The sequence below is a fragment of the Camellia sinensis genome, chromosome 5 (genome assembly GCF_055761805.1).
Source record: "Camellia sinensis isolate YWXY chromosome 5, ASM5576180v1, whole genome shotgun sequence".
NCBI classification, from domain to species: Eukaryota; Viridiplantae; Streptophyta; class Magnoliopsida; order Ericales; family Theaceae; genus Camellia; species Camellia sinensis.
In genome coordinates, this window is record NC_138965.1 from 178,045,789 (window position 1) to 178,059,291 (window position 13,503).

General features: G+C 32.2%; 1 protein-coding gene and 1 pseudogene across 2 annotated transcripts in view; both read left to right on the forward strand.

Moving 5' to 3' along the window:
* The window catches only part of LOC114259893 (jasmonoyl--L-amino acid synthetase JAR4 pseudogene), a 177,925-nt pseudogene that overhangs the window by 147,501 nt on the left and 16,921 nt on the right, over nt 1-13,503 (forward strand). The window lies entirely within an intron of this gene.
* On the forward strand, nt 3,486-7,874 carry LOC114286887 (methylesterase 10). Its single transcript, XM_082870531.1, has 3 exons — nt 3,486-5,200; nt 6,082-6,219; nt 7,545-7,874. Exons 1-3 carry the CDS (start codon nt 4,826-4,828, stop codon nt 7,824-7,826), a joined length of 795 nt encoding a protein of 264 aa, XP_082726657.1. The 5' UTR covers nt 3,486-4,825; the 3' UTR covers nt 7,827-7,874.

Below are 13,503 nucleotides of genomic sequence, written 5' to 3' on the forward strand. Positions count from 1 at the left end.
CTAATCTGTTTTAAGGACACTCTGGTATCACACATAATTTGGTTTGATTTCTTGTTATCATATTCAGATTAAATATGTTCTCATATTAGTCTTGTTTCATATTTATGCTCTATAATGTAATTTATCAAGTATGATTTTATTTGATATTCTTTCAGTTAATTTAATAAAGCATGAATTTATTTGTTTTGTTTCTATTACCCAATTTAAACAACATTTTATACAACATTTTTCATTGCTAATTGTGAGAAATTTTCGTTTTGTTAAACATAAGTATTCTCTTACATACATACACTGGTGAGTTGAACCATTTTAGAATGTTTCATTTGTTGAAAGTAAATGAGAGAGAATTGAGTTGAAGCATGCTTATGATAGAACTAGAGTCTTATTTCATTTTGAGATTAAATAATATTTTTGTTGGCTATAATTTACACACACACACACACTGAGATTTGAGATATATAAAATTATTTTTATTGATTGCTAGTATTCTAATTCTGATAATTCTTTTACTAATATATTAAAATTAACAATTATCTCTGTAAAACAAGAAAAAAAATTGAATTTTGTGGGTAAATTCTGTACAAACCCTCATGAGACTACAATTTGTCCACTAGGGATAACTTAAGGGTTCAAAGGCCAGTTGCATACGCTAAATGTAATCGTGTTCTTTACGAAAATGGCATAAATAAATTTTATTTTATTGTCTTTTTAGTTTTGTTTTGCTTGAAGACTAGCAAAATGTAAGTTGGGAGGTGTGATTGGATTCGAAATGTTACACATTTGACTCATTAATATATATTTTATTAGTCCATTAATTGGTATAATTTTATAATTTTGTGTGATTTTTATGTCTATATATTTATATATATTAGTATTTATACATTAATTAGTATAAATAATATATTTAATATTATATTATATTATATAAATAATAAATTAAAAAATGGAAAAAAAAACAAATAAAGGAGAGGCTGCTGAAAGCAATGGAAGCAAAAGTGGAAAGAAAGAAAGAAAGAAACAAAACATGAAAAAGAAAGAGAAAAAGAGGCAGCACGCCTCTGACACCACTCAACAACTCAAATTATATATATATATATATCTATTGACAAGAAAATTTTTGAAAAGAAAGAAAGAGAAAAAGAGGCAGCACGCCTCTGTAGGAATGGCAACGGGGTGGGGCAGGGCCGGGGATCACCCTCCCCGTCCCCGAAGGCACAAAAGTCCCCGTCCCCGTCCTTGATCCCCGGTGGGGAACCCATCACCCTCCCCGCCCCCGCCCCCTAACGGGGATCCCTGACCACGAAAAATCCCCGTACAAAAACAGCATCCACAACAAACAACAACCCCTCTAATAGATCAACAACAACATTACAACAAAAAAAAAAATGAACAGATCTGAACACACACACACACACGCATACATGTATACATATAAAACAGATGAACCAAAAAAAAAAAATGATACTGATACACACTCACACACACACATACATGTATATATACATAGATCTGTGTGGATCGCGCACGGATCCATGTCGATCGACTCAGATTTACGCCGAAACTTGGCTGAAACCGCGGTGCTGCGGCCAGAGAGAAGAGAGAGAGGAGGTGCTACGGTAGTGCTGCGATGGAGGATAGCATAGGAAGTGTTGCGACGGAGGACGGCGGAGCGACTGTTCTTGAGGATGGCAGTGGAAGTGATGCGGTGGTACTGCGACGGAAGACAGCGGAGCGGTGGTTCTTGAGAATGGTGACCTTGGCGAAGGTGGAGACGCACTCGTTTTTGTTCACTTATTTTTATTTATACCGTGCCTTCAGGCACGAGCACGGATATGAGCATGGGCATATACTAATATATATATAAAATAAAATATTATATTATATTATATTATATTATATTATATTTATTTTTTTGTTTTCTTTTGCAGGTTCAAGGTTATAAAAGAAGTTTAAGAGAAAGAAAGAAAAGAGGGGAGAGGGGAGCGGGCAGAGGTTTCGACCAAGGAAGCAGGGAGAAAGAGAGAGAAAAATAGAAAGAAAGAGAAGGTGGGAGAGTAAATTTTTATATATTAGTGTGGCATGAGCGTTAGGAAATGATTTTTCATCTTAGGGTGGAGATGAAATCCTAATCAAATAATTGTGATTTATTATATTAAATATTTTTAGTTTTGATTTGATTTGGATAAATTGCATAATTTTTAGATATTTTTGTGCAATAAATGTTTTATTCAAAACATGTTATACAATTATTTTCTCTACAGTGTATTAAAATTGTTAGGTCAGTCATATTTAGTAAGATGGGTCGTGCATCAACCTTAGTTTAGTTTAGTTTAGTGGTGACGGTCTGTGCTAAGCGAAGATGATTCGTGGCTTTCTGGTTTTATATACAAATTCTCTTGACGATATATTTTTGATCAACTTATTTAATTTTATCCAAATTAATGATTTTCTGAAAACTAATACAATAACTCTTGATTATAAGGTTAGTGGTAGATTCAAAACGATAAGAAATTTCTTATTTTATTTTATTTATTTTATGTTTGATTAATTTTAGTTTTATTAATTTCAAAATCAATTTTCTTAAATTATTATTTTTGTATCAAAACAACTTGATTAGTATCTGAGGATCGACACCTGGTCTTAATCACTATTTTACAGAATAATTGTTTTTACTTGGTTTTAAATAAAATATTTTGACGTGTAAATGACCATATCAAAACATTTAACTCAAAATTAATTTGCAATGAATACAGCGAAATTTACATTATATTAGTCAAATTTAAGTAACTTAGACTAATGAGGTGAGATTAAAGTTAAATAAAATTATTTACAAATTTAAGTATATAAAATTACAAAGACAATTCGCTAGTCATGATATAAAACCGCATAAGAGAAAAAATCGGTGTTGTTGCACGAGCCAATTAGTTTGCATATCAAAATATAGCCATAATAGCATTTATTGTTATGACATAATTGCTTTAAAATTATAATCTTATCTATTATATAAATTATAAAAATTTAAAACTTTTAAAATTATATTATATTATCTATTAATATAATAATTGATATACCAATTAATACCTATAACATTATTAAAAAAATATTTAATTGACAATAAATGAGTCATAAACATTTTTCATTTTATTATAATTATTATGTTTCTGACTATTGTCATGTAAGACAACGATTATGATCTGTGGTTTTTTTTTCTACTGTTAATTGTATACCCTACAAAGTGTGAAACTTCTCATCTCCATATTATTATTTTTTTTATCAGTAAAATTTTTTTTTATTAACAATATGAAATTAAAGGTACAGACAGATAACATTCATCGAGAGAGATTCGGAAAGTACAGAATACTCTTACTACTGTTACTCGTATTCATACAACCAACCTCTTGACCTCACGAATTTTTTTTTTTTAAACAAAAAAAATTAAAAAAAAACTTAACTATAAAACAAAAAACAAAACTCCCCACAACATCAACCCACACAACCCGAACCCAAACTAAACAAAACAGACAACACCCAATGTTGCTGCTCTCCCATGCTGCTGAACAGCCAAGATCCACGCACGCCACCCAAAGCCCACACCTCTGTTGACTCACCATCATCAGCCCCTACCTCTACTGACTCACCATCATCAGCCCCTTCTTCCACTCTGCTGTTGCCCCTTGCGGACTCACCTACCACCTTGCTCCTGCCGCCATCATCATCCTCCACAATGGTCCGTCTCTACACTGGTACACCAACCTCCTAACCTATGAAACCATCTTATAACTCCATGCTAGCAACCTCTTTTAACTCACACTGCCAGCCGAGCCACCCATACCCAGAGCAGTACCCAAACCCACTGCAGATCCAAACCCCAATATCTTCTTCTTTCTCACACCCACGGCAGCTCCCCTGCTAGCCAACCTGCTGCTACCAACCACGCCACCTGCCGAGACCCACTTCCACGCCAATACCCGCTGCCAACTCCACTTCTCCACACCTATGGTCGAACACACCCAACGCCGAACACGAACACACCCACTGCCAACTCCAGATCCATGGTCGGACACCTCTGTTCCGAACCAAACTCCGAACACACCCACTGGATACAACTGGATGAAGTACACCCCTCAAACACCCACTCGAAAAGGAGCGCTTGAATGGAATCTTAGATCTGGATCGAAGATTTGGATCTAGATCTGGACTCTTAGATCTTAGATCTGGATCGAAGCATCTCCATAGATCCGAACCAACATTCAAACTCCTAACCAGATTAGAACAACCTCTATTCCGGTCCAAAACCGACCACCATCTACTCTGTTCTGACCCCTATACCAAGCACCCCCTGGTGAAAACAAAACATACAACTCCAAAGGGAGCTGGACCAGCAGCACCGAAACACATCTAAGTGGGAAAACATTGTGGGAATCAAGTTATTATATGGAAAAAACAACACACAAACAGAAGAGGAAGCTGGACCAGCCGACTGCCATAGCCAAAGGCGGCGGCCGGCCAGCCAAAAGTGAGGCCCGAGGGTGGAGGTTTTTAGAGAGAGAGAGAGAGAGGTTTTAGAGAGAGAGAGAGAGTACTTGTTTGAATGATTAAATTGGTGTTCAATGCAAATTGGTTTATCACAAGATTGCAAATTGGTGTTCAATGCGCTGGCTGATCCAACTGATTTGGGGAAATTGTTATCACAAGATTGCAAATTGGTGTTCAATGCGCTCATCCCCACATTATAATCCCTCTTTAACTCTTTTTTGTCATCCGTTCCTTCAATGATCCTATAAACCATTCATAAATCCAAAACTAAAGACAACAAGAATCATCAATGGAGGAGACTAGTGCAAAGCACTTTGTTCTGGTTCATGGAATTTGCCACGGAGCATGGTGCTGGTACAAGCTAGCCACTCTGCTCCGGGCGGCGGGCCACCGTGTCACCGCCCTCGACCTGGGTGGTTGTGGGGTGGACCCAAGAAGGCTCGATGAGATGGCTTCGATCTCCCACTACTTGCAGCCCTTGATGGAGTTTATGGCCTCTTTGCCTGATCGTGATGATGAGAAGGTGGTTTTGGTGGGGCACAGCTATGGTGGGCTTGGCATTTCTCTGGCTATGGAGAGGTTCCCTGAGAAGATCTCGGTTGGTGTTTTCATCACAGCCTACATGCCCAACTGTCAACATCCTCTTGCTACTCTCATACAAGAAGTAAGTAATACAAATTCTTCATTATAACCCTTACAACAACTCTTATGTGATTGATCTTTTCAGATTGTTTTCCTTAAAATTTTATGTTTCAAGTGTCAACTTGATAGCCAAAATTTAAAAAGAAAAATTATGTGCATAATTAATTTACATGAAAAAATAATTTCTAGTGTTAAAATTTTTTATGTTGAAACAAACGGAGGTTAAAAAGAAATACATTCACTCCAGTAATACATTCACTCCAGTTAGGTATTGTGTTGTTAGGTCTCAGTTTGTTGGGCCTATTTGAAAATCAATTTTGTTAATTTCGAATCATTCATCTTATAACATTTACTGAATATACTATCTATATAAAAAAATTAAGATAATTCTAAGAATTAGATAGTATCTAATCATCTTAATTTTTTAACTAGATGTTTTGCTCAAGTAGTTCTCTTAAGCTAGTAATTGATATTATCAAGGTAGAGCCACCAAACTCAACAACAGCACGCCGAGCTAGAGTGAACCCATTTTGAACTCAAAAATTAAAAAAAATAAAAATAAAAATTTATTAGATAGGTCTGCCTCATATTTTACATTATATGTTCTTATAATTCTATTAGTTATAGATCCATTATTTCTTATTTTTTTCCCTATATATTATATAAAACAACCAATATAATTGGAAGGGCACACAGTCTAATTGGAATTCTTGAAAGATAGGATAATTTTTCCAAAAATAAATGTTAGTTAATTGGTTTTTACACTAAATTACTATTCTAACTCGAAAGTTAAATCCACTTTTAAAAAAAATAAATTAAAAAAATAGGTTTACATGTCATTTTCTATACAATTTTCATTTCAAAATAGTAATTATTTATTGCTTTTGTTTATGGATTATACAGTTCTTTAAGAGGAGCTCATTACACTCTACTATGGATTGCCGATTTTCATTCGATCAAGGCCCAGAAAATCCACCGACATCAGTAATCATTGGTCCAGAGTACATGGCCACCAATGTCTATCAACATTGCCAAACGGAGGTCAGTGTTTAAGGCAATTTAATGCTGTCGAGTAATTAAAGTTATAAAATCCAAAAATTAATGCAGACGTAACTGAATTAGATTATTTTGCATAAATTCTGCTCTCCAATAGTGGACCCTACACCTAAAGTGAATCTACACAATATTATTTTTTTGATATTTTTCTGTGTTTAAATTTTTAATTTATAACATTATTAAAAAAGTTTCACATAAAACTGCACCCAAAAAGAGTTTAAGTGATATTTTTGTAACTAAACCATTTTAATGGGCATTTTGTATTTGGGTAAGAAGGTGATGAAAAAAAAAAAAAAAACCATATCATATTATTTTAGATGAAATTTCTTTAGAAGTTAAAATAAAATGACTTTCACATAGTTTTCATATGAAACAAAGTGAAAAGGTTATATAAAAAACCATTTTCTCAAATATATATATTTTTATACTAAACACGCAGAATATACAACTCAAATTAATAAATATATGTGAGAATCATTTTCTTTTAGTTTAAAAAAAAAATTACGCCCAATTTAATCCGCATCTAATGTAGATTAAATCCAAATGTGTAAATTACAAATACACTCCCTGAGATTTGATTAAAATATGAATCACCCCCTATGGTTTTAGAAATTACATTTCACCCCCTGAGATTTCTAATTTCACAACAAATCGCCCATTTTATTTATAAATCATTAAATCAATTAACATTTTTTAATGATGTTAGAAATATGTTTTAATTAGTAATTTAGGTAATTTTATTATTGTATAGGAGAGCAATTATGAATTTTATTTTTTTAGTTAATTCTGTTAATTAAAAAATATTAACAAAGAGGTATTTATAATTTTCTAAATTACAGGGGACAATCTATATTTTAAGCAAATCTCAAGGAGTCTATTTGTAATTTACCCGAATCTAAATTATATGCCTATTTCTATGCACTGTTCTTTGTCCCTTTTAATTTTATTAGTTTATACAATTACTTTTACTGATATAAACAACCACATCCACATGAATCAATGAAATGTATATAAACTAAAAAAAAAAAAAAAAGGAATAGAAGGGAGTAAGTGGTCTTATTCGAATATATGGCAAAATGGAAAAGGTAAATTGAATTAAAGACCTAACCTTTGGTTAAAACAAATGCATTTATACTATTTTCCTAATTAGGTTATTCAATTTTTTTAATTGAATAACAGTAAATATAAATAAATTTCTTAAAATTATTATTATTATTTTTTTAATTTGATAAGAAGACAATGGTCATCTCAAATGCAAAATTTTCTTATGATAATGAGATTTGGGCCTAATTGGGTTGGGATTCATGCAGGACCTGGAATTAGCGAAGACGTTAGTGAGGTCCAGCGGGATGTTCTTCGATGACGTGGCCAAGGAATCGCTTCTAACAGAAGCGAGATACGGGTCGGTGAGTCGGGTTTACATAGTGTGCGAAGAAGACCAACTTATGAAACCCGAATTCCAGAGATGCATTATTCAGAACAGCCCACCTGATGAAGTCAAGTCCATTGCAAATGCTGACCACATGATCATCCTATCAAAACCCAAGGAGCTTTGCCTCTGTTTGCAGGAGATTTCTCAGAAATATCATTGATTTTACTTGAGTGTTTTAATAGATTAAGCTCTATTTGGTAATCTCTAAATAAACAGTTTTTTTAATTGAAATAATCAAAAGTTAAAAAGTCTACTGATTTGTTTAGTTATAATTTAAAAACAACTTTTTCATTAAAAAATAATAAGTTTGAGAATGAAGTCATTTTTTAGCTGTTAACATTCTCAAACTTATTATTTTTTAATAAAAAAGTTGTTTTTAAATTATAACTAAACAAATCAATAGACTTTTTAACTTTTGACTATTTTAATTAAAAAAACTGTTTATTTAGAGATTACCAAATAGAGCTTAATCTATTAAAACACTCAAGTAAAATCAATGATATTTCTGAGAAATCTCTTGCAAACAGAGGCAAACCTCCTTGGGTTTTGACAGGATGATCATGTGGTCAACATTTGCAATGGACTTGATTTCATCAGGTGGGCTGTTTTGAATAATCCATCTCTGGAATTCGGGTTTCATAAGTTGGTTTTCTTCGCACACTATGTAAACCCGACTCACCGACCCGTATCTCGGTTCTGTTAGAAGCGATTCCTTGGCCACGTCATCGAAGAACATCCCGTTGGGCCTCACTAACGTCTTCGCTAATTCCAGGTCTTGCATGAATCCCAACCCAATTAGGCCCAAATCTCATTGTGCCTATTTGGTGCAGCTTAAAAGCTGTTTATTCCAGCTTTTAGCTTAATTTAAGCTATTTTGATGTGTTTGGTTTAGCTTATAATTTATAGTTTATAGCTTTTTGGAAATCAGAAATCAACTTATTCTTTAAGTGGGGCAGGAGATGCTTAATTTATAAGTCAAAAATCAGCTTATGTTCATAGTTATAAGCTATAAGCTGTTTAGGCATAAGTTATAAGCACTTTCCCACAGCTCTACCAAACAGGGCCATTATTATAAGAAAATTTTGCAATTGAGATGACCATTGTCTTCTTATCAAATTAAAAAAAAAATAATAATAATTTTAAGAAATTTATTTATATTTATTGTTATTCAATTAAAAAAATTGAATAACCTAATTAGGAAAATAGTATAAATGCATTTGTTTTAACCAAAGGTTAGGTCTTTAATTCAATTTACCTTTTCCATTTTGCCATATAATCGAATAAGACCACTTACTCCCTTCTATTCCTTTTTTTTTTTTTTTTAGTTTATATACATTTCATTGATTCATGTGGTTGTTTATATCAGTAAAAGTAACTGTATGAACTAATAAAAGTAAAAGGGACAAAGAACAGTGCATAAAAATAGGCATATAACTTAGATTCGGGTAAATTACAAATAGACTCCTTGAGATTTGCTTAAAATATAGATTGCCCCCTGTAATTTAGAAAATTATAAATATCTCCTTGTTAGTATTTTTTATTTAACAGGATTAACTAAAAAAATAAAATTCATAATTCCTTGCCTATACAATAATAAAATTACCTAAATTATTAATTGAAACATATTTCTAACATCATTAAAAACTGTTAATTGATTTAATGATTTATAAATAAAATGGGCGATGTTGTGAAATTAGAAATCTCAAGGGGTGAAATGTAATTTCTAAAACCACAGGGGGTGATTCATATTTTAATCAATCTCAGGGAGTGTATTTGTAATTTACACATTTGGATTTAATCTACATTAGATGCGGATTAAATTGGGCGTAATTTTTTTTTAAACAAAAAGAAAATGATTCTCACATGTATTTATTAATTTGAGTTGTATATACTGCGTGCTTAGTATAAAAATATATATATTTGAGAAAATAGTTTTTTATATAACCTTTTCACTTTGTTTCATATGAAAACTATGTGAAAGTCATTTTATTTTAACTTTTAAAGAAATTTCATCTAAAATAATATGATATGTTTTTTTTTTTTTTTTTATCACCTTCTTACAAAAATACAAAATGCCCGTTAAAATGGTTTAGTTACAAAAATATTAAACTCCTTTTTTTTTAAAAAAAAAAATATATGATTCACAACCATACTCTCTATTCTCTTGTTTTTTTTTTTTTTTTTTTTTTTCTCTTTTTATTATTATTATTTTTTTTAACATAGAAGTAAAAATATGTTTTTTTACAATTTCCTTGTTTTCATTCACATGTGCATATAATTGAGAGAGGCGAGATGAGAGAAATAAATCCAGGCAAATACTTGGCTCACAAGAAATAACCGAAAACTGAGCAATGATATTTTGTTTTTGAAGACATTCAATTTAAAATCAGTTGATTAATAAAAGAAGCCTCTAAAATATATATATAAAGTTTGAGTAATTTAAAAAATCGATGTGAGACAAGTGTTTGACAGTTTGTAAACCTAGACATGTGAGTTGAGCTTAATTTGTCTGGGGATGAGTTGGTGATTGCAGTCTCGTGATCCATGTACTCTCTCTATCTCTCTGTGAGTATGAAAGTGGAGTAAAGTAGGATTTGATGATAGCATAACTAAACACAGGAAAAAAAAAATACCAAAATTCATTATATCTTTTGATTTTATTTAGTTGGCTTTTTTGTATTAGGGCATTTTGTCTTGTTTGATTATTTTAGTCACAACAAACAAAACATCACATCCAACCCATAATCATTACACTCTTCTCTCACAAAAAAAGTCAAAAAAGTCAAAAAGCCAAAAAGTCCTTCCAAAACTAAACTTTTTAGCCCAGGCTAAAATAGTCAAAAAAGTTAAAAAATGAAAAAGCCAACCTAGTTTCCAAACCAACCCTAAATAGATTCTGTTATTGGCCTCGTTTGGGAAGTGTCTATTTTAGAGGCTTTTTGACTATTTTAGTAGGCTATTTTAGTTTGTGTTTGGGAAGATGAGATGAATTTTTAGTTGAGTTGTATTGAAAAGTGTGTTGAAATGATGTTTGAATGTAAAATGACAAATTTATCCCTAAAATTATAATTTTTTAAATTGATGTAAAGGAGCAAAATGGTAATTTAGCCGTTGATGTAACAAGTTGAGGCTATGACAGTGTAGGCACAACCTACACTGTTCGGCGCTGAGCCTATTTTTTTTTTTTTTTTTGAAAAAATTTGATGTGGTGGCTTTTTGGCTAATAATTCAAACGAGGCTATAATAGCCTCAACCACCGTTTCCCAAACAGTGCCATTGTATGGAAAAAGCCAAAAAGTTGAAAAAGAAAGAATTATGGTCAGCCACACCGTGAGTTTTTGTTTCTTCTTTTTCTTCTCTCTCTCTCTCTCTCTCTCTCAAAGGCAAGAAGTCCATTTACTGATAATGGTGTTTGATTGGCACTGATGCTGATAAAAGGCTAAAAGACATAAGAAAAACAAAAAAAGTTTCACATGAAAAGATAGGTTCCGTTTCATCAAAATTCTTTATTTTATAAAATTTTTTGTGTATATTATTTAAATTTTTTTTAGATTAATTTGATAATCGTATCATGTTTAATTTATTACATTTGTCTAATAATAAATAAACGACAAGTATATTTTGGATAATAGATCATACACTTTTTTTTTTTGACAAATTAAATATATTACAATTATCAGATCAATTAATTTTTTTATTTGTTATATGTGGATAATAAACATAAAGATTCTAACAAAACGAAAATCATCAAAACAAAATAAACTCCACAAACCTAAACGGAAGGGAAGCCCTGCCCAAAATATTTACATGTATACAAAATTATATACTGAATATTGTGGTAATTATATTCTAGAGGTGGTAATTATATTAAAACAATAGGTGTTAAGATTGTCGCATCATTTAAAATAAAAATATTATATAAATTTTATTTGTATAGTACTACCTAATTGTATTGTAATAGTTCACATGCTATATCACAAATATATAATTTTGTATGGTTTCTAACTGTACACAGACCAATCATCTAGCAGTGGAAAGAGCTTTTGAGATGATTATCAACTATGGTAAAGCTAAATGTAATTCAAGTCTATCATCATACGATATGATCTCTATCTTAAGTTCATCATTTCATGATCTTCCAATTTTACAACTTGGTTAAAGATGGGAATTATAGTCATTTAGCATGGGAGACTTCACTGCTTAAAAAGCATTGGTTGTGTTATTAAAATTGCTAAAAAAAAAAACCTTCACAATTAAGACTATATGTTGGGGGTGTTTTGAAAAGATGGTTAAAAACTATTTTTTGACTTTTTTGTGAGAAAGGGAAGTGGATTAAAAATTGAGAAGTGACTTTTAACCCACTTCTCAAAATAAGCCGTTATCACAAACAAGGCACTCGCACAACTGAGATTCATGTGATCAAAGCATCAAACCACACTGGTGGGCTCACGAATGAACATTCTACATGTCACATGCCACAACCTAATTGTCCAACCTTGTGCTAATACGCCCTTGCCCTTAACCAAGGGTATATTAACAGATCAATAATGCATAATCAAATCATCAATGTGCATCGCTAATAGCCACCGGTCATGCACACCCCATGACACCAAGGGTCACTCATGAGGCCGTGTCATGAGGGATAGAAAGTGCACAACAAGGACAAGGGTCAAACTTGCAACCTGTTGCATAGAATAACCTTTCAACTAGAGTTAGGAGGCTTATTATCATCTACCGAGAATCCAATAAGTGATCACTCAAATGTAACCAAATAATATCACAGGCACAACCCCTCAAAGCACCAACCTCTTCCTTTATTGGTTTTCAACCAGATTTCTGACCAACCAACTTAGTATTGGAAAATGTCTTTGTATGAACTTATTTTTTGCTAATTTTAAGTATTAATTAAGGTAGGATCCAAGTGTTATTTTTGACATTTCTAATTAGGTTCATATTTAATGTCGCGTAGTCAACAACATCGTGTATTTGGTTGCTCAAAACCATTTCCGAATGAATGAGAATTCAACACACATATTCGAGTTCATGGAAATGGCTTTAAGTGAGTTTCTTACATGTTTGTAAAATGTGCTTGTCCTACATAGAAAATGCTTAAAGATTTATTTGAATATATATACTTTGGCTTGCCACACTTGCGATGAGCCCCAAGGGGCACCCCAAGTTTTGTAAGGAATGGAGTTATGGACAAAGTGGGCTTGGCCCAAAATCACTACACGGGCGTCGCCGTCCGACCAGGTCGGGTCTTAACCTTAATTTTCTGAACAAAATTCGTTTGTATTTTTCAAAATTCTTGTGGGAAATTTTTTTTCTTTGTAGAAATAATTCAAAATTTGCTCCAAAATTTCAAATTTAAATTTTCAAATTTTTCTAGTCGCCTCCTTTCCGAACCGGTGTTGTTCCGGTTGCACCTTTCCAGCCATGTCTGAACTGCCACCAAATCCAACCCGTATAGGTGCATGTTAGGCTATAAATAGCCTAACATTCCATCAATTCATTTCATCGAATTTTTTCTTTTCTTCTTCTGTTCATCCTCCTATGCTCTTGCATCTGTCTATTATTTAGTTTCTAATAAATAGAGTTATAGCATTATTTGGTTCGCCAAACTTGATTTTATAGTGCTACAAATCAAGTAGTAATTGTTGCATCCTGGGCAGTAGACGTCGTTAAATCTCGAAACACAAGAGCGAGGGCGAAATCTACTTTAAGGAGATTGTGTTTAACACAAGCCTCGACTTATAATTACTGTAAGCTATTAATCTGGAATTTAATTCATTTAATTATTCTCTAGATTATTTAATTTAATTTTGTTATTTATTTTA